The following is a 20,717-nucleotide window of genomic DNA, read 5'->3' as shown; positions in this document are numbered from 1 at the left end:
ACACATAATGGTTCTCCCATTTTCCTTAATGGAAGTCAGATGCTCTTTTCAAACTGATGTTAGCTAGGGAAAAAAAAGCCTGTGGTTTCCTCCTGTGACAGTGTGTTGTCTGGCTTCTGCAATAGGAAGTATAAATTTACAGCAATGTTTTGGAAATGGATAACCTTGGAATACTCTTCAAGAGTGATTTTCTTAAATGCCAATTTATAGGGCTGGATAATATAATCAAACCAGAAATGAGGTAATATTTTGTCTTGCTAGATAAATTGAAAAATTAGTTCTTTGAGAAGAGCACATTAAAACCCCCTGCAAATACCCCATGGAGTAAAGTGGCATAAATTATTTCTATTGTATTTGTTCAAGAGTATGGAGGTTTTTAAACAGCACCTCGAATTTAAGGTCTTATAAGCCTGACAAGAAAAAATGGTCTAGTTTATAGATATACTGTGACCATCAGCAGGGGCAAAATGAATTTTTCTAAATTTACCTACTTAGAAACTGGGTTGGAACCAGATTAGCCTACAATATTATTAAAACCACACATCTGTAGATTCTGCTTATTCACTGCAGAAAAGTGGCTCATGGTGGTTTTCAGATGCTATTTTGGGACTACTAACAGTTATCCCTGAAGCTAAAGTCAGTTTCTTATACCAAGCTGTCTCCAAACCCGTATTTGGGTGCATATGTTTCCCCTAAAGTTTATAGGCTTTCCTCTGGGATCTTCAGATTTCCTGCATAGATTATATGCACTCCTCACTGATAATTCTTCCTCAGGGTTTATTTTTTAACTTGTATTATAATACATTACTTGGACTGTCAGAGGCTGGTTTGGCATGCCAGGAAACAGTGCAGGATCCGTTTTAACTGATTATCAATTAGATTATGAATTATCAATAGTAACTAACCTCACTTTCCAAGGAACCTAATCTCAGTCACTCTTTAAGAATTCAGGGTGTAACATAAAATAAGAAGTGTTCTTTAAGATATTTGTACAAGAAATAGCAATTGCTTTGTATCAGAGTGGATAAAAGGCTAAATAGCATTATGTCCTAATCATAACTGCAAACAGAAGTCACTTAATTCTCAAAGAACCTCTGATATGTACCCATAATATGCATGTTTTCATGCATTTTCTACCAAGTCCATCAACAGACCTTGTTGATTTATTATGCATGACAGCATTTAACAAAGTTTTAATAAGAAAGCAGCAACCAAATTCATTCATGAATTTCTTAGTTACCTACTTAGAAAAGACTAATGCTATTTGGTTAGTCAAAGCTATGATTAAATACATCAGGACTGTTTCTCATAAATACATTAGGCAATTGGGCAGCAAAAGAGTGGATGGATTATTGAAGACCATGAACAGAATAATTGAGACACTGGATCAGATCAGGACTTCAAGCAATTGTCTATCTTGTGTCTTGCATTGTTCAGTACCAGATGCTTCAGAGAAGCAGGCAAGAAAACCTGCAGTAGGGCAGGGTCTAAATAACTGCCATGTGGAAAAAGCTCTTCCTAACTCAGTTGCAGAATAGCCTATACCTTGAAGCACGAGTTTCCATCTCTTCCAGACTCAAGTTCTTGTTCATATAAGTGTTTTTTATAATCCTGTTAAGCTCTTTGCTACAAAATGTAATTGAAGCCATGAGTTCCACAGGCTATGGTGTTCTCTCTAGACAATATATGTTTTATAGATTTTTACTGATGTGGTTCAGATCTAATTCCATCACTGGTACTAGAACAGCTTTAGTATGATCAAAAGGAAATAGTTTCCCTAAAGTTTTCAGGCAACCTTTGAGGAGTAGTTCAGTACAGTAATCATGTAAAGCTAAGTTCAGACTGAAATTAAATGAAATATAGCATTAAAATAGATTTATCAAAGTGTTAAATCAATATAGAAGAGGGTCTTTGAATACACATCTTTTCTTGACATCCCAGTGGATAGCAGTCATACAACATATTACATTCACAACATAATGCAGGACAATATAAAAAAAGAGAGACCATGAACAGCAATGTATATAATTTTACATAAATACAGCTTCATAACTAGGATTTAAAAAATTGAATAAGACTGTGAATGCTTCTTTCAATGGAATTGACAATTCCCCCCACTGCTTGGAGCTGCAGTGCCGAAAGTATATTGCATCTAAAATACTTTAGAATTTTAATATTTCAGATCTACAAACAAGCTTCATTATGAAATTGAACCATAAGTTATCCATTGCAGTTTGCCTTCATGCCAGTCAATCAATCTGGTCATTTGAGACGCTTTAGAATTATGTAGAGAACAGCTACAGTCAAGTTCAGTGTTCAGGCAAAACCTTCTCTGAATGATTCAAAGGGAATAGTTAACGAGTCTACAGTCTTGCATACATGCTTCCATGCCACTTTCACAAGAGTATGAAGCGTACCCTACTAGAAGAACAGGAATCTCCAGATCTGAACATAAAAAAGCCCAGGTGGCAGGAATTTATCAGCCATTCTGATCTGGAGTTTTAATTAAGTTGAGATCAGAATGAGTGAACCAACTGCCAGCAACTTTAAAAAAGTGGGATTAGCAAACCACTAGTAGTATTTATGGACTTGTTCCCAAAAAGCTCTCCCAAGCAAACAGATCCTAAGTATTTACTCTGCTAGAAAAAGGAATGGGGCCTTCAGAAGCAAAAACTTGTACTAAACACTGTGTGGCAAGCCTTACAGCACAACCAGCATTCCACTCAGTGTTTTTAGAGTAAATGAAAGAAAACGTTCCTTTACTGACTATCATCACATAAACATGGGGACTAAACCAATCAGAAAACTCAAGCTATTCTTTTTCTGTGCATAGTTGGGATTTTTAGCTATTGTAAAAACCATTAGTGAGAGGGGGAAACACTACCTGTCAAAAGTAGTTTCTTCTCTTCCAAATGATACCATTGGTATTTTTGTCCAAAATATTATGTTGAAAGGTCAGACGACCAAAATGTTGCGCCCCTTTCATTAAGTCAAGAGCGCTATGACTAACAGTGTTTTACAAGGAATAGGTTTAACAGGAATGAAAGATTTCAGCTTGTTACCGGCATCTCATGAATGCTGATCATGTACCTTGATATTGATCATATATTGAATGACACTCAAGTCAGCAGAGTAGCTTCAACTCCAAACTCACCCCATCACTTGCCCAACACCTTTCCCATCCTTGAACTAGCAGTAGAGTTGATTAACAGTTTTACATTTATAAAATCAGTTTCTAAAAAAAATTTATAGAGCAATGCAAGTCGTGTAACTTTCACATCAGAAGGTTTAGTGAATTATGTTATAATCTACTGCTGAGAATCCCACCATTTCTTTGGCGGAAGTCTGCTTCCAAGTGGGGACTAAACATTGGTCTGAACTGATCAGATGTGCACATTATTTTACTGATTTGAGGTTGTAAGCAAATTGAGCAGACAGCAAATAAGCAAGCTTGTGGCCAGCTGCAAAAGCTATGACAAACATCCTTCTCTCCATGTGTGTGTGTCATACACAGAGAGAGAAATAATTTCAGATGTTTAAATACACTTCCATTAGCATAGCAACTAGATTCAAAACTATCAAAAATATGAATCAAACCATTCATTCAGCTAGCTTGAATTGAGGCAGTGATTCAAGAACTGAAATGGCTATAAATATGGCTCAATACAGCAATGATGCATGGTTTGGTTTTTTGTTTTTTTTGTTTTTTGCAATCCTTACTAGATGGACAATGACTTGTTAAAAAGCTCTATGGACTCAGGCCCTAACTGCTGTAAGTGTTCAGTAGTTACCTTAAAGCTACACATTATTGGCTAAAGTGGTCAATTTTCCCCAGACAAAAAGCTACCTCATTCCTGTGAAGCTATAAAACACAACTGCCATAAAGGAACAATGACTTTAGAAATCATTACACCTAAACTTCACATTCCCACAAACTAGTTGATCTATCTATCAGGTTACAGCTGAAGAGGTTTTTCTTTTTACCTTTTCTTGAGTCCTCTTTTCTTTCAATGCTAATATATGTTTCCCAACTGCATTGAGAGGAAGCTCGGAGAAATAGGAGAAGTGATATTTATGCAGTAGATTATCCATAATTAAAGTCAGCTAGACAATTCTTCTCTTTAGGGCACTGTTAAATAAGCTCCCCAGGCTGGAATTTGAAATGTGAATGCATCTTTTCTATCTCCTTGTAAAGAATGGTAGTCCTTAGTCTTGCGCACACCCTTTTCTGCAGTGCAACTGGTGTTAACCAGAAGATCAAATGCAGTGTCTACAACAAATGACCAGTGTTAAAATGCCACAAGGACAGCATGAGCAGGGCAGTCACGCAGAATGCGAGTCACTTCTCCAGCAGTGATCTGACTATTCTATTTCTAGTCAGACTATCCTGCTGCAGCTATTAGATAGCTGGTGACTTTCCCATCCCCCTCACTACAGACGTTAATCTTAATTCCTTTTAAAGCTTGTTTAGCTCCAGTAAATAGTTGGCTGTTTCTAGCATTTACCTCCCCCCCCCCCACACACACACACCTCCCCCAGCTGCAAGGTCTGATTTCACTTTAGTTCCACAGAGAATCTTGTTATTTATTGGTCTCAAATCCACATGTGTTACTTTAGTCTCCATTTTCTAATATGGAATTGCTGGATGTCACAAATGCTGGTTATAACGCATAACAATTTAAGCTCATATAAAGCTTAGGCTGCAACTAGCACCTTCACTTTGAGTAATCCTTGCAATCATGTTTTCTTTCAAGTTACTGTATTTCCCTTCCTCCCAAACCCTTCAAATATATAAATTTGATCAGACAAGTAGCAGCATTCTTCTGGCTTTTATGGTGAATGTCAAAAACAGTGAAAGTTTTTTTCAGTTGAATATCTTAACTAGAATCCTCTGCTTTTAAAATTACAGAAGATTTCTGCTAGAAGTGACAAAATCCTTGTCATGCTGAAGAGGGGGGTTAGCTGCTAATTTACGCAGAACATACTAAAGTCAATGGGAATTTACTGGGCAAAATCCTTTGAGTTCTTATTTGGGTAAATGTTGATAATTCCTTGGGCATTCAGGTAAAGACTAGGATTGGGGTAGTAGAAATACAGCAACCAAGGACTAATTAACCAGAAATATTAGGCTTTCTGCGCACTGAAAGTTACAGAATACAAGAACTGATTTCTTTACTGTGTGAATCTCAGTAGAAATTGATCCATTTGACAGAAATATTTTGCTATTTCTATGGCTATGTCTACACCACACTGTAAATCCAGCTCTGGGGGACTCTGTGCCTATGGACTCTGTTTCCAAGCCACACATGACCTTCCACACTGTATTGTAAACCTGGGCTTACAAATGCTGGACCCAGGTCTCACAAATCATGCTAGTGCATCCATACTGCACTACGCAGACCTTCTGACTTAGATCTGTGGCTTGATCTGCTTCCACACTGCAAAATGACAGCATTTGGGCCTCAGTCTGAGTAGAACTTGGGCTCAGACACCCCTCTAGGTGAATCATAGAGCCTAGAATGCTTACTGATCTGAGTGAGGCAGATGTGTATATGGACAGTAGGGGGGTTTGGGCTCAAATCTGAGTCTGGGTGTACAGCTCAATGTAGACATACCCTATGCGGGCCTTCCTGGAAGGCCTTCTCTTTATTAGGTTATATAGTTAGATTTTTCTGTTAGTAGCATTGCCATAGCACCTAGAATCACCAGTCATGGACCAGGATCACAGTGTGCTATCTACAGAATATTGTAGTTTGTTTTCAAGATTAATCCAGCCATAAGCACTGATTCCATGGGTGGAACACCCACAGAAAAGAAAACAGTGGGTGCTCCACACCCAACAGCAGCCCTCCCCAATCAGCTCCTCCTTCTGCCCCCAGCACCTCCTGCCTGCCAGCAGCCCTGCCAATCAGCTCCTCCCCTCCCTCCCAGTGCCTCTCTCACACAGTGGATCAGCTGTTCAGCAGCATGCAGGAGGCACTGGGGGAAAGGGGAGGAGTGAGGGTAGGGTGCACTCAGGGGGATGGGGTGGAACAGAGCAAGGGCAGGAAGAGGTGGGGCAGAGCAGCAGTCAAGTACCCCCCAGCAGGGCCGCCCAGAGAATTCCGGGGGCCCGGGGTCTTCGGCGGCGGGGGGCCCCCGCTTAGGGGCGGCTCTAGACTCCAGCGCGCCGAAGACCTGGGGGGCGGCATTTGGCTCCGGTTGAGCTCCCGCAGGCATGCCTGCGGCAGGTCGACCGGAGCCCGGGACGAGTGACTGCGGCGGGTGCCGTGGTCCCGCGGCTCCGCTTGACCTGCCGCAGTCATGCCTGCGGGAGGTCCAGCCGAGCCGCGGGACGAGCGCCCCCTCCGCAGTCATGCCTGCGGCAGGTCCACTCGTCCCGGGCTCCGGTGGACCTGCCGCAGGCATGCCTGCGGGAGCTCAACCGGAACCGCAGGGGCCCCAGAAAACACTCGTGGGGGCCCCTGCGGGACGCGGGGCCTGGGGAAAATTGCCCCTCTTGCCCCCCCCTCTGGGCGGCCCTGCCCCCCAGCAACTCAAAGACTGTGCCTGTGAATCCAGCTCTTAAGTGATTAGCCGTGGCATCCCTCTGCTCTAGGTGTGGAAACTCTGCACAAGCAGCCATTTTGTTATTTCATGTTTGGAATCCTGCCCATGGTGAATGCATTTTATGTTCCTAAATGACCGCTTGGCTGCTTATGCTTCAGCCCCTCTGTTTGGATGTCAATAGGCCCACTCAAGGTGATATTCCAGTTTCACTTGCACAAAGATGCCAGCCAGAGAGGGGCGTCCTGCACAACACATCTTATGTCCCCACTTTGGTCTGAAGTCCCTGCAAGTAAAAAATGCTACTTCTCTTTATCAAAGACATCATCATTCGTGTGACTAGCCTGCCCACCTGAACGGCGAAGAAAAGGAAAACTGGATTAGTAATTACTTGAGGTCGCCAAATAGACGTGTTGCTGCACAGCCAGAGGAAGTGTATTAATACTGATCTGACATACAAGAAGAATCATTGTTGTAGTATTCTGCAATGGTAAGCCCACGGCTCATGCTCAGAGCAAGAATAATAAAGCCAACACCACAAGTGGTGCCCTCATTCTGAGAATTAGGCACCTCCCCCCAAGCTTGCTTCAACATTGCTCTTCCACAATGGGTGAAAACAGACTTTGCACACAATGGTTCCACGTGACCTCTTTACTGTCACCTAGCTCCTGTAAGAGCAAAGGAGCAGTAGTATTATAGAATGGACAGAAATACATAGACTAATATACCATGATCCAGAACCAACAACTGCCTGTTTTCAAAGCCCTGAAATACCTTAACAAGCCAATATTCTTTCCTCCAAGAGAGTGATGGGTCTCCTGTGTGTGGACTTGTTTCAGGACATGCCTACATTAATCCTTTGTAAGTCAAGTGTGCCAGTTTCTGTGTATGATACAGATGGGTATTTATTGAGCACAAGGGGAGACATCTGCAGTAACCCAGATGGCTGGAGGTCTGAAAGCCTAGGAAGCAGTGTCATCTCATTGCTGGATAGCTTCACCATAGCCAGGATCCCAGTTCTACAAATTTTCTTAATAGCCCCTTAGACACTTAAGCAATGTATAAAAGATGAAATTATGCAGTGTTATACTTGCCAAGAAAGCTCGTATAATTCACATGAATAAACTAGTGATGCATATTTTATTACTGTTTTTTCTTTAAGAAAAAGGGTTACAAGCTAAGGAAAGCAAAGACAAGTTTAACATACATCACTGTCACAATGCATTAATGCAAGAGTTTCTGGTGAAAGGCTCTCTGTTCTCCTTTAGTATTTTTCCCCGCAAACTAGATTATGTCATCTGAAAACCAGTTACTTGTAGCTGTTCAATAAGATCTTTTCTCATCGTTATCCAGTGGCCTCAAGCCCCACAATATATTTAAAGGAAATTATAATAAACTTGCATTCAGCTTGACTGGAGGGGCGTGCGGCAGATATCAGTAAGTTTATACTGAAATATTGCTCCATTATTTGGTTCAGACAACAGCAAATAATGCAGAATAAACCCATCAGCCCCAGAATGGGCTGACATCCACTATCATCAAGAGTAACATTCTTCCATTTTGTTCAACTAGCACAGTACAAGTCAAGGTCCAGATCGTGGAACTAGATTCTCAACATTTAGAGAGCTGCAAGTTGAAGTTTATTATTGTCATTAAAATGTTTATATTGCAATAGCAGCCATAGGCCCCAGTCAGGATCAGGACAGGCACTTTTTTGGGGTCTTTCTATAAATGTAAATAAAATAAATTTCAACTACAAACCTAGAGACACTGTTTCTACCACAGGGATCTTACAAGGTAAGGAAATAAGCGATATTCAAAGATTCACTTCTGCCACAGTACCTATATAGAACAATACTAGCCAATGGTAGTGGGCTGTTCCTTGCTTTATCTCCTTCTCCTGCCCATCCCATTTGTCTCATCCACACAATTCATGTTGTAACAACCTAGATTGTAACTTTGGGACAGGAACTCTCTTTTTTTTAAACTAAGTCTGTAGAATGCCTAGTGCAACAGCCCAGATCTCTGATTGCACTATAGTTGTGCCTAACAGAACCAAACAAATTGTAAGGGACACAACAGTCCTGTAAGTAGTATGGTTTGCAGATAATTTCCTTCTCATACATTGCTTTGATTAAAGTGGCATGTGTTCTAGTAGAGAACGTCAGTGTAGGGTTTAACATATTTCCTGTTCCTATCAGCATGATTTGTTTGAATCTGGTTAAACCCCAGTCTACTTCCTGTTTACTTTTGACAGGCAAAAACTTCATCCTAAACTTGTGGATATACTTAAAAGTAATTTTTAATTTACACTTTTACTGAAAAACAGATATTACAATCGCTGAAAAGCAACATCTGAGTTTTCAGAATGCTTCTTTATAAACTTTAAGATCAGAAGGGACCACCATGATCATTTAGTCTGACTTCCTGCTCATTGCAGGCTATAGAACCTCAGCCACCCATTGCTGAAATAGACCCCAACTTCTGGCTGAGTTACTGAAGTGCTCAAATCATGGTTTAAAGACTCCAGAGAATCCACCATTCACACTAATTTAAGCCTGCAAGTGACCTGTGCCCTATGCTGCAGAGGAAGGTGAAAAAAGTCCACAGGATCTCTGCTAGTCTGACCCAGCGGAAAATTCCTTCCCAACCCCAAATGTGGCCATTAGTTGACCCTGAGCATGTGGGCAAGACCCAAGAGGCAGATACCTGGGAAAGCATTTTCTGTAGTAACTCAGAGCCCTCCCCATCTAATGCCCCACCACCAGCCATTGGAAATATTTGCTACTAGCATTCACAGATCAGTCACATGCCGTTGTAGGCGGTCTCATCATACCATCCCCTCCATACACTTATCAAGTTCAATCTTAAAGCTAATTAGCTTTTTGCCCTACTGCTCCCCTTGGAAGGCTGTTCCAGAACTTCACTCCTCTGATGGTTAGAAACATTCATCCAATTTCAAGCCTAAACTTTACATGTGTATACATATGTACGTCAGGGCACTCACCCGTGCCCTTCCAGAAATAACATGCACAGTATATGTATCTAATTGCAAATGGCTAGCATGATACTATTTGGCAGCACCACTGTCCCCGGGACTGCTATAGATACAGTGCTGCTAAGAGATACCCAACTTCTCCTCCAAAGACGATCAAAATTCACTATCCCAGGCAGGGCCGGCTCCAGGGTTTTTGCTGCCCCATGCAGGAAAAAAAAAAAGCCACAAATCGCTATCTGCAGCTCTACCAGCACCGCTTCAGTCTTCGGTGGCAATTCGGCAGCTGGTCCTTCGGTGGCAGGTCCCTCACTCCCTCTCGGAGCGAAGACCCGGACTTGCCACCCCAAGCAGCTGCTTGCTGGTCTGATTCCTGGAGCCAGCCCTGATCACTTGTTGACCAAAAGGAGTGGTTCAAGTGTAAGGGAGCCCTTGTGTATGAACTCACTCTTACAAGAGGCAAGAATAACCACCAATAGGCCTCGCTATTTTCAGAGCTTAACTCAAGACTCCTTTTCTTCACACTTTCCCTCTTCCCTTCCCCCACAAGCTGGGAAGGAAGAGCTTGTTATTCTGTTTTAAAAATACTTGAGAGGTGGTCAAATACAATGGCGGGGGAGGGGAGGAGATCATGCAAGTTCCCAGATAAGTGAAGCTCTTTGTTATATTACACACTGATATTCTAAATATTACCACCAGAAACAAACCCTTCTTTGTAGTCACCAAATAAATAAAAGTTTGACAGTTACCAAAGCTTCCTTTGTTTTGTCGCTCACTTGTACATATCATGTCTTTTTAATCTCTCCCCAGCTGCCATATTTAGTCATTTGTCACTCATCTTTGGATTCTATTTTATGTTCTAGTCCTGTCCTGTAAAAGCATTAAGCTATCTACAGCCTTGCTATGGCATGGAGTAGAAGTATCATGGCCACCATTGTTATACACAATAAAGGGCTGTCACTTGTATGTAATCAAGACGACCATTTCCCTTTTTACCGTTTCATAGTAGTTGGGATAGTGGATAAAGAATGGGACACAGAACTCCCAAGTTCTTTTCTGTATTATTGCTCTGTAATCAGCAGCCTACATTTTATACTTGTATTGAGAGTCATCCGCCAGCGTATTGTTTAACATTTATCTAAATTAAAATCTCACTCTATTTAGATGTGCCTCTTATGCAAAGATCTCCAGATCAATTATTCTGTAGCTTCAGCTGAGCCGCTACAAATCTGATCAATGTATAATTTATTTTATCCTCCAGATTGTTTAATGGAAATGCTAATTAATATTTGTTAATTAGCACCCATACCAAACCCTGTGGATCTCAGGGGATATTACTCTCCCCATTTTGATGGTTTACTGTTAATAAATTATGCCTAGATTATGATCCGACCACTTCTGTATTCACATTATAATATTCTGAACCAGAGATGTGTTTTTGTAGCTCGCCATTTTTAATGGCATGAAAAAACCACACTAGAGCTAGATAAAGCAAATCCACTGTCTTTTCTTTGTTTACCAAACCTATAAAATAGGCCAAAGGCTATTAGTCTTTTCTGAAGAGGAAAGAAAACATCTAATTATTTCCCTGAGAACAAGGTATGTGTCTATCTTGACCCCCTGATAGAGCTGGGTCCATCCCCACCCCGCGCACACACGTGAAATTGACAGCTATCTTAGCTTTTGTGCATCTCTAGAACAACCCCTCTTCCCCTCTCCTCCAAGCTTGGTCCTGTGTTGTTACAATGCCCATTTCTACCCAACTCAAACTTCTCAGCAAGTCATTGTCCTCAAGCCAGCCTGCCCTACACATTAAGTCAGGCATACTGAGTCAAAGTGCTGTAAACAGCTGATGGAAGGATGTCAGGGAAGAACGTTGTTTAGGTGAGAACAGAGTGGAGACTTTTATCCCAATTCCCCAGCTACCAATCCACTTCAAATTCCCACCCACCACCTGCACAGTACCCTCCCCAAACTGGTGTAGTTCTTCACTGAGAGAGTCTGGTCTCCCTACCCACAATTTTACAGTAGTTCTGACTTCAGTAGGAGATATTTGCATACAGTAAACAAAAAAACTGGACTATATGCCTTTAGCAGAGGCTCTACTTACCAAAGCAGGCAACGGGACCTGCGGAAAGCCAGCCTACAGGGAGAACAATAGGAAACACAAGAGGCCAGATTTTCAAGGATTTCAGCTCTCATTTAGAAACCAAAATAATAGGCCAGATTGTGAAAAGAACTCCGCATCGTGGGCGCAAATGGACAGAGGTGTTAAAGTGTTTCAGGGCCTAAAAATGCAAATAAGCACATAGTGGGATTTTCAAAAGCACCGAGGTGCCTAATGCCCATTGAAATCACTGGGAGTTAGGCAGCTAGGGGACTTAGAAGATCCTACTAGATGCTTATCTGCATCTTTAGGCACCTAACCGCCTTTAAAAATCTGGCCCTAAACTCATTTGTTAGTCTGGCCATCAGCGTTACAGCAGGAGATACCAAGCATGGAGTACTTTAGGCACCAAACAACAAGAGCCAGATTTTCAAAACAGGAGCTGGGCTTGTTTTCAAACCTAGCCCATGCTGTGGCTACTGAGCGCTTGACTATTTGCTCTATGCACAGTAGCAGGAATACAGGGCTCCAAGGGATATATTTGAATGAAATGAAAAGCCTAGAGGGGTTTCTGATCTGTAATCTGCAAGATTTATGTTGTTTTCCTTTGCTTTCTCCCCTTTCTTCAGAAGGGCAGACTTTAAAATTCACAAGAATGGAAATGTGACCTTCTAGCAGCCCTCAAGCTACACTGCTTGTTTGAAGAAGGTCCCTGGCAAGTTTTCTCATAGCCTAGAAACTATGAGAAAGTTTTTGCCACTGGCCATCAATTAAATAAAGGAAAGAACAAAAAATAACTAACCTCTTCTCCCATCCTCCCTTGCTCATCAACCTTACTTCCTCTCTTCCTTCTCCGAAGGAGCCGCCCCTTCAGATCTTCCCCTGAAACCATGGCCTTTGACAAGACTGCTAACACAGCAGAAGAGATGTTGCAATGCTGCCTTTATAAAAGGTCAGATTGGGCTAGTCTGACTGCCACTTAAAGGGACATAGCAGGACCTGTAGGTTAGGGGAAAGATTGCTAGACATCTTTATGTTTTCCTTTTCTTTCTGGAAACCTTTAGGTTTGAGACAGCCTGAGATAAACAAACCAAGAAAAGAAATAATGTAAATCCACCAAAGAGACTTTATCCTGCGTTAGCCAGAGCGTGTTCAATTAATGATGGGATACATGGGAGCTAATTGGAAGGAAATGTGTAATTGGAAAGGGTGCATCTCATTAAGAGCCAGCTACCAAGGGCCAGGTATTAAGGGCCTGATTTTCAGAAGGGCTGAGCACGCAAAAGTGCAGCTGAACAATAGTACCTGAGGGGGCTCAGCACCTCTGCACATCAGGTGCTGCTTGGTACATGCCTTAGCCTTTTACACACCTAGTTCTCAAGCTAATTTCCCTTCAGATCAGAGAAGGGAAAACTTCATAAAGCAGTGAGAGGCAGCAGCAGGCTGATCCAGAGGGAGAAACAGAAGAAAGGCTTTGCTAACAGGCCCCTGAGTTTCATAATATTGATTGGGGAAAGTTTGACTAGAAGAGTGATGTTTTAAAGTACAGTACAGCTCGGAAAACTTATTGTGAAAAATGTTTCTTGCTCTGTTCATAAATCAAAAAAGGATTTTTCCAACTGCCCATTGTTTAGTATCTATCTGCATATTAAGCTGTTTTTGCTCCCTTTTAAAGCCCCTACAAAAATTATTCTGGGATTGGACATTCTATCTCAAAAAAGAAGTAGCAGAAATACAAAGAGTTGAGGGAGGGATGATCAGAGACATAGGAAGACTTCCCTATGAAGAGAGATGAAAGGACTGGGAATGTTTAGAGAGGAGTTGAATAATAAGGGAAAGGAAAGAGGCATACAAAATAGACAAGGGAAAATGTAAGCTCTTAATAAGCCACTTTCATAAAACAATAACAAAGGACTGCACACTTACATAGCTATTAAGAACATCCATGTTTTACATTGGCTGGGACACAGTTTTTTATGTCATGGATAGAAATCTTCATGCTTTGGGGCACAGGCCAACAGCCAACTGAGAGGATTAGAAAGAAACTTCATTTGTGGGCAGCTATTTCACAATTGCCTATTCTGGGGTTTCTTCTTACTTTCTTTATACGTACATACATACAGTGCCTTGAATTCAAAGTGCTGGGGAAGGAAAACAGGAGGATACAGTCATCGAAGATAACGCTATCCAATTTACAAAAGAAATAGGAGAATCATCATTTGATGGTATTTAAGTGAACAAAATAATGGTCTTTGAAAAGGGACATCATTTCATTAGCTGTATCATTAAAAGAGAGGTTTTGAGATGAGATGTAACATGATGGAAAATCATAAAATGTAGAGGCAGGGAATCAGAGTTCCAAATAGTTGACCCTAGTGAAGACACCACAGTTAGAAAGAAAGACAGGAAATTCAATTGTGACAGGAAGACTGTGAGTCAGTGAATGAAGGGGTTTTATATTAAAACAAAAAGAATCAGAGTACCACATCAGGGAGCAGATTCTATTACTATAGGCTGAATAATTCTTATAGCAGAGGGGTTAGTAATGTAATACAGAGCCTTACAACTTTAGGTCACTGGCTCAAATCCAGCTCCAGTAGGTGGAAACTGAAAGTCATTACCATGTGAAGTGCTGGGTGAAATAAGCCAGCGGTTTCAGTGCACATAACTCCACATCACGCACAATTGACAGTAACGAGGGACCTTTGTTCACAGTCTCCACGGAGCAGCCAAGGACCGAATGTTCATACAGTGGATTATTTTCTTATTAAGAGACGGTCCTTCCCCCAAAGCATTGAGACACATTGACAGAACAGTGTGATGCATCTTGAATTATCTGTTCTGCAGGTAAAGGGCATCATTTGTCAAGGCAGTTAGTCTGATAACTTTCATTGAGACTAAAATTCTCTTAGAAGGAAGGAAGAAAAGAAAGAATAAACACGGATTTTGGCAGGTATTCCTTTGCCAGTCATGAGGCATGTTGGATGAGCAGATTCCAATGGCAAAGTACTCAATATTCTTTAACTTTTTTCAAACTGTAAACCATCCCATAGTTTGACATAAATCTGGTGACTGCTGGAATGTCTGGACTTTTCCATTCTGACCTCCGTCCTGCAAGGAGCTTTGCACAGACATGCCCCACTGTAGGATTGGGGCCCATATTTGTCCATAGAGAAGTCAAGAAAAATTCCGAAATGGAGGTGCATTTTTCAATGGATCCCTAGCAAGACTTATGAGAGGTTCGATTATACCATTATGCTCAGAATGTTTGGAGCAGGCATGTGCACAAATTCCCAGACTTTGGGATGCCCCAATCACGTCTACTTAGAATCACAACCTTCAATCTTACAGCCCCTCCAGTAATCCTCAGCGGCGTATCTTTGTGAAGTCTTAACAGGATCATGCAGGACCTATGAAATATTTGATAGTGTGTAATCAAATATGATGGAATTGTTGATGTTTCTACTAGTGTTGTCCCAAGCTTCTAGAAAAGAGCAGTATAGGAAACTAGTATCAGAGGGGTAGCTATGTTAGTCTGGATCTGTAAAAGCAGCAAAGAGTCCTGTGGCACCTTATAGACTAACAGACGTATTGGAGCATGAGCTTTCGTGGGTGCATCCAATGAAGTGGGTATTCACCCACAAAAGCTTATGCTCCAATACATCTGTTAGTCTGTAAGGTGCCACAGGACTCTTTGCTGCTTGTATAGGAAACTGTTCTCCTTTATCTACAATTATTCATATGGGTTTTTTAGTGTTGTCTTTCCCATTTAATAGTTCAACTAATCGGCATAGTAGGCCAAAGTCTGTCCTCATCCACACCCAGTGAATGGAGGTAGCATTGTCCAGCTTTAAAAGCAAGAGGGTGGGAGACAAGAGACTTAAGGTCTATTCCTGACTCTGCCACTGACTTACTGTGTCACCTTAAGCAAGTCATTTGATCTTTCTGTATCTAATTTTCTTCATCTGTAAAATGGGGATAATAATGATTAGCCACTCTGTGAAGATTTTGAGAGTCTCCAATAAAAAAATGCTACCATAGTGTAACCAAGTTATTATTGGAGCCATAGGTGTAGCTGAGGGCAAAATTTGATCCATTATCTCTAAGTACAGTCAGTTGCTTTGAATGATTTGACTTGATTGTCTTCTCATGGAAACACAAAGCTCCTGGCTTGAAGAGTCTAACATAAAGGAAGTTTAAGGAGTGGTGTGATGGAGTGGCTGCCCTCTCTGGGTTGGAGAATCAAATTGCTTTTCTTTTTTTCTTTTTCTTTCAGTCCTGGTGTCATAAGCCTTGGTAGCCAGATTTTTGATTAAATAAAACATGGCAGTAAATTGCATAATATCAGTAGAAATTATGTTGGAAGGAGATATCTTCAGAGAATAAATGAGAAGATTAATCACACAGTCAGTGCTACTTATCATTGAGAACATAATCACCATTGTAATCTCCTGTTTCACTGTAGAAGGCCTTCTCTTGGCTGCCTCCCATTTATGATGAATATGTTACAATAAACATGCACAAATGCCTCAGTTAGAAACCTTTCATTTCTATACACAACAGTGTTTGCATGGAGAATACATTACGGTGTATGTTAATCAGAAAGTATTGTAATACGGTTATGTTTGAAAAAAGATCAGTTTACAAACCGGCTATGTCCGTGTTAATCAAGATATAAATGTAGTAGTTCGTAAAAAATTGAGTAACTCCCAAGTCCACAGGGAGAATTAAAAAAACCAATATTTAGTGGTGAGATAAACCAATATTTCAAGGGCAACAGTAGCATGTCTTAGCTGCTACCATAATATAGGGATTTTCTTGTTGTTGCATTTTGATTTCCCAATGTATCTGCAATGGGAATGGACATACTGTAGATTAAAATGTAGTGTTGTTATGCACTGGTCACAACTGTGGTGAAACTTGCCATATAACTAAATATTTCTCAGCCCTTATAGATTATGCTTTCACAGAAGCTTTTCAAAGACCCCCTCCTTTGACCTAATTCTTCAGGAAGCTATAAATGATGGATGGACAGACTAGTCTGTATACTGTAAGAACTGGCATGATCCCTAGAAGCAAAACTTTTTCCCCTACCACCTATTTCACTTACCTCCAGCAACAGCTTTCCTCTTCAGGGGCAGAATTCTCACTCCCCTACGCTTGCAAAGGGCCTCTTCAGAGGGTTGCTAGATGCCCACTCCCCTTTCTGATGCAGGAGGCAGATGCTAGGAGCACACAATAATTCCTCTTTCTTTATCGTAATGGTGGAGAAGAAGACCTCATGCCACACTAACACTGTCATTTCGTGTTTAGAAGAGTCACTTTAAGGACTTCTGTGCCACAGAACAGCTGACTTGTTAAATGATCTTCAGCTGTTATGATGTTTATTATTTTTTTTTGAGGGTGAAGAATTACGCCTATCCTCATTTTAGCATGTGAAAATTTAGGGTGTGCCGTTTGTAAGAGCTCCCCAGAATCCAGCAGCACAGGATGCAGGGTGGTGGCAGGTTGGCAGGTTGTGGGGCATGTGAAGGGCCAGTATGTTCTGCTTCTGCTTAAAGCCCTTTTGCCAGCACACTAGTCTATCACTGGGGACACTCCCAATGCCTGTGTATAGAACACGACTTTCCTCCTTCCATTTAATTTTCCAGGGCATTTCACTGAATGACTTTTCACTTCCATTACCTTATGATTTACTACTATTCTTTTGCTTTTCATATCAGCCATTTCCAGAGTGCAGTAAACTAACCTCTTGCTCTGTTTTCTCAATGCAATTTTTCCTTATCATCTCCAGGGAGCTAAATCCATATCTTCTACCTAAGCCTTTGAGTCTGTTTTAAATAGTAATCTTCAAGCTGACTTTTAAAAACCGCACACTGTATTCCCTGCTATCAAGACATGTTAGATTTTGTACATAAATGTGCTAGCACAATCTTAATAATGATTTATTAATAGTACAGGAAAATAACACTTTCTTAATCTGTGAATTATCCCCTGGGTAGTCAAAAGATTTGAAACATCTGTATTTATTTTTACTATATCCTGTATTAAAGGACTGAAAAGTCTGAGGTATAGTTTCTCTTGATGGTCACACACAACTCCCAGTAACAGGAATTGTATGAGCACATTAATGGGAAAATGAATGTCAACGAATCCTGTTTTTAAAGTCCCTGTTTTTGTGGTAACTACAATATTTGTGTATGGTTTATGTGATGCTGGCAGACCAGGTGCCAGTTCTTGCCAAGGCTTTAGGCCTCAGCTGAGTGTTGACAAATTCATTGCTGGAAACCAGTGTGTTTCACCTGTATGTTACTTTGGTTAAGATGGGTATTGGACTTATAATAATATATTTTGTGTTTAGACTTTACAGAATACTGGTAAATTGCTGCCTGCATTGATCTCACTGATACTTCCTTTATCACATGCTATGAGGTAATATTTAATTTTTTGCTTTGGCTATGTCTAAATTACATCTTATATTGGTGTAACTTATGTCACTCAGGGGTGTGTCTAAACCACCCCCCTGAGCAACATAAGTTACACCAACATAAGTGCGGTGTGGACAGTGCTATGTTGGCAGAGAGCTTCTCCCAATGACATAGCCACTGCCTCTTGCAGAGGTGGTTTTATTATGCTGACAGGAGAGCTCTCTCCCATTGGCAGCACACATCTTCACCAGACGCGCTGCGCTTTACGTGTAGACAAGCCCTTTGTAACTGTAAAAAAGTTTGCTCTGAAACTGTGAATCCAGTGAGGAAGGCTCATCTCCTGTCCATCAAGAAGGCCTATCAAAACTAAATGGGCCATTGTGGGACATCTCAATGCAAAGACTTTGTTAATTGCCCCCTTACACTCATGAACAAGCTTTGTGCAAAAGGGCACAGCCCATTAGCTTGAATTCTGGAAGAAGGAAATAAAAATAGCTGACAAGAAAATTGTTCCTCTTTTTTGCTGTTTGGACTCTCACAGAGCTGGAGCTACGAAACAGAAGCAGAGATCCCCACAGTCAACCTGGGTTAGACCTAAAAGGCATTCAGGGCTGACAAATTTCTACACCTCTGTCACCTTTTGAAACCATAACTGTAACTCATGTGTGTACATATGCTTGCCTGTTTTAATCTTGTAATAATGCTCTCATTTTTTTCTTAGTTAATAAATCCTTAGATCTAAGGTACAAATTGATCTGGGGTAAGTGACTGGTCCTTTGGCACTGGGAGTAACCTAAATATTTTCTGATCTTTGGTGTATAGCAACCATCTATCACTAAATCCTGCTTGCCTGGGTGGCAAGCTAGATTGAAATGCTCAAGGGGCCTGTCTGGCACTCCATGGTAAGACTGTTATAGTGTGTTAGGAGTTGACAATTGTTACTGGGTTGGTGAAATCTAATTATAGAACACACAACCCGTTTGGGGTCTCTGCCCTGCTTCTTGGCAGTCTGCTCTGAGGTTGGCACTTTCAGTTGTGAGCCACTCCAGACAGCATGACTGTTCACACATTTGTATGGTCGTGGGTTGCTTGTAGGTGTTTTGAAAACAAATTTGTAATGGTGAACGTGCCAGGGTCCCAGCCCCAATTGTGAAAGTCCCTTCTCCACAGAACTGATACAGTGTGAACAGCTGCAAATACAGATCTCCCCACATAACTGCTCCCAAACCCTGCTTCTGAAGTGAGAGGATTCTTTAGCCTTGAGGCCCATTCGGTCTTTGGCTATCAGGTGATGCCACTTGTGATGATGCTCATAATTATGTGAACACTGGACTACCAGGAACTGGATTATATCACTATCAACTCGTTTCATAGAGGTCATGGTATTGCCATCACAAACTGAGAACTTCTGGCCACTATAAACCTAAGCTAGTTTCAAATCTGTGATGCAGAGAAATGGTCTTTTACCTACTGAAAGAGTTGGGCAATGAATAGTTTGAGCAACACATCCTTGGCCTGGAGGACAGAGAATCTCTATTTGGATTCTCAATTCCCCATTGTCTTCCCATCTCCCTGACAGAACACTGCCCTGCAATCTTCCCGCAAAGATCAGGAAACGGACCAGTCCAGCTGACATAAAAACCCTGCAGGATGTTCTGGGATTGGTAGAGTAAATAGATACTTGCCTGTGCTATATTAATGTAATGGATACAGTGTAGCACTAACATTAAGAAGAATGTGAAAAAAGGCTTCTGAACCTTTGGGAATGGATTGTGCTGATTGTTGATGGGTTAATGAGCTTGAAAAATGGAACCATATGTTATGCTTTTACATCAGTTATTTAGATTTCTTATACCAAAAAGATTTTTTGTCTACTGAAGACATTCTGGCACAATTCCATGTTAAGTCGGATGTAAACGTCTTTAGCAATGAATCAATGTCTAGAGATGTGCTACACTCATGGATACCAAGACATCCTCTCACAAAAGTCATAACATAACACCATTTCCTAGGGTAGCTATATATTGAAAATCAAAGAGTGGTTCACTTGGTGACAACATTTTTAAGGTCATGAAATAGTCAGACAGAAGACAAAGTAGCACTTTAAAATAATGTATGTTGGTGTCACTACTTCCGGCTTCTGACTCAAACGACAATGTGCATATTTCTGTGTGGAGAATTTCTTTCAGTGCCTTAATATGCTGAATAAATCTATCATGAAATGCGGAACAAGAACAGCTTTGATCATGTTTATACTCATTTGACTTTTCTCTACCCTCCAAACATCATTAATCGTACTGAACATTCATTACAGTGGTCTGTCTGTGTCTGGAAAACAGAGCAAACTCTACTTTACATAGCAATGTAATAGGTGCTGAACAAATATTGTGTGTGTGTGTGTGTGTGTGTGTGTGTGTGTGTGTGTGTGTGTGTGTGTGTGTGTGTGTAAATGCACACTAAAAGCAGAATTGAAAGCAATCAAAATAACCTGGGAAGATGCTAAGACTGCAGCAGGAGACTGGCAAAGATAGAAGGCAGTGGTGAATGCTTCATGTTCTGCATGGGAAAGAGATGCATTCTCATTCTCTCTCTCTCTCATATAAATACAAATATATATCTAAGTCCAATAATTTTGATTGAC

At 41.0% G+C, this 20,717-nt stretch overlaps 1 protein-coding gene across 2 annotated transcripts in view; it reads right to left on the bottom strand.

The window, feature by feature from the left end:
* ATP2C1 (ATPase secretory pathway Ca2+ transporting 1) overlaps positions 1 to 12,571 on the bottom strand; it is a 117,659-nt gene extending 105,088 nt beyond the window's left edge. For both annotated transcript variants that reach the window (XM_039523302.1, XM_039523304.1), the window contains exon 1: positions 12,451 to 12,571. In XM_039523302.1, coding sequence (XP_039379236.1) covers positions 12,451 to 12,540 — 90 coding nt within the window. In that variant the 5' untranslated portion in view covers positions 12,541 to 12,571. The remainder of the gene's footprint in view (positions 1 to 12,450) is intronic.
* Between the last annotated feature and the right edge of the window lie 8,146 nt (positions 12,572 to 20,717).

The sequence above is a fragment of the Mauremys reevesii genome, linkage group 2 (assembly GCF_016161935.1).
Source record: "Mauremys reevesii isolate NIE-2019 linkage group 2, ASM1616193v1, whole genome shotgun sequence".
In the NCBI taxonomy this organism is placed as follows: domain Eukaryota; kingdom Metazoa; phylum Chordata; order Testudines; family Geoemydidae; genus Mauremys; species Mauremys reevesii.
The sequence above is the reverse complement of the archived record's forward strand: the minus strand, read 5'-3'. Positions and strand labels throughout refer to the sequence as shown.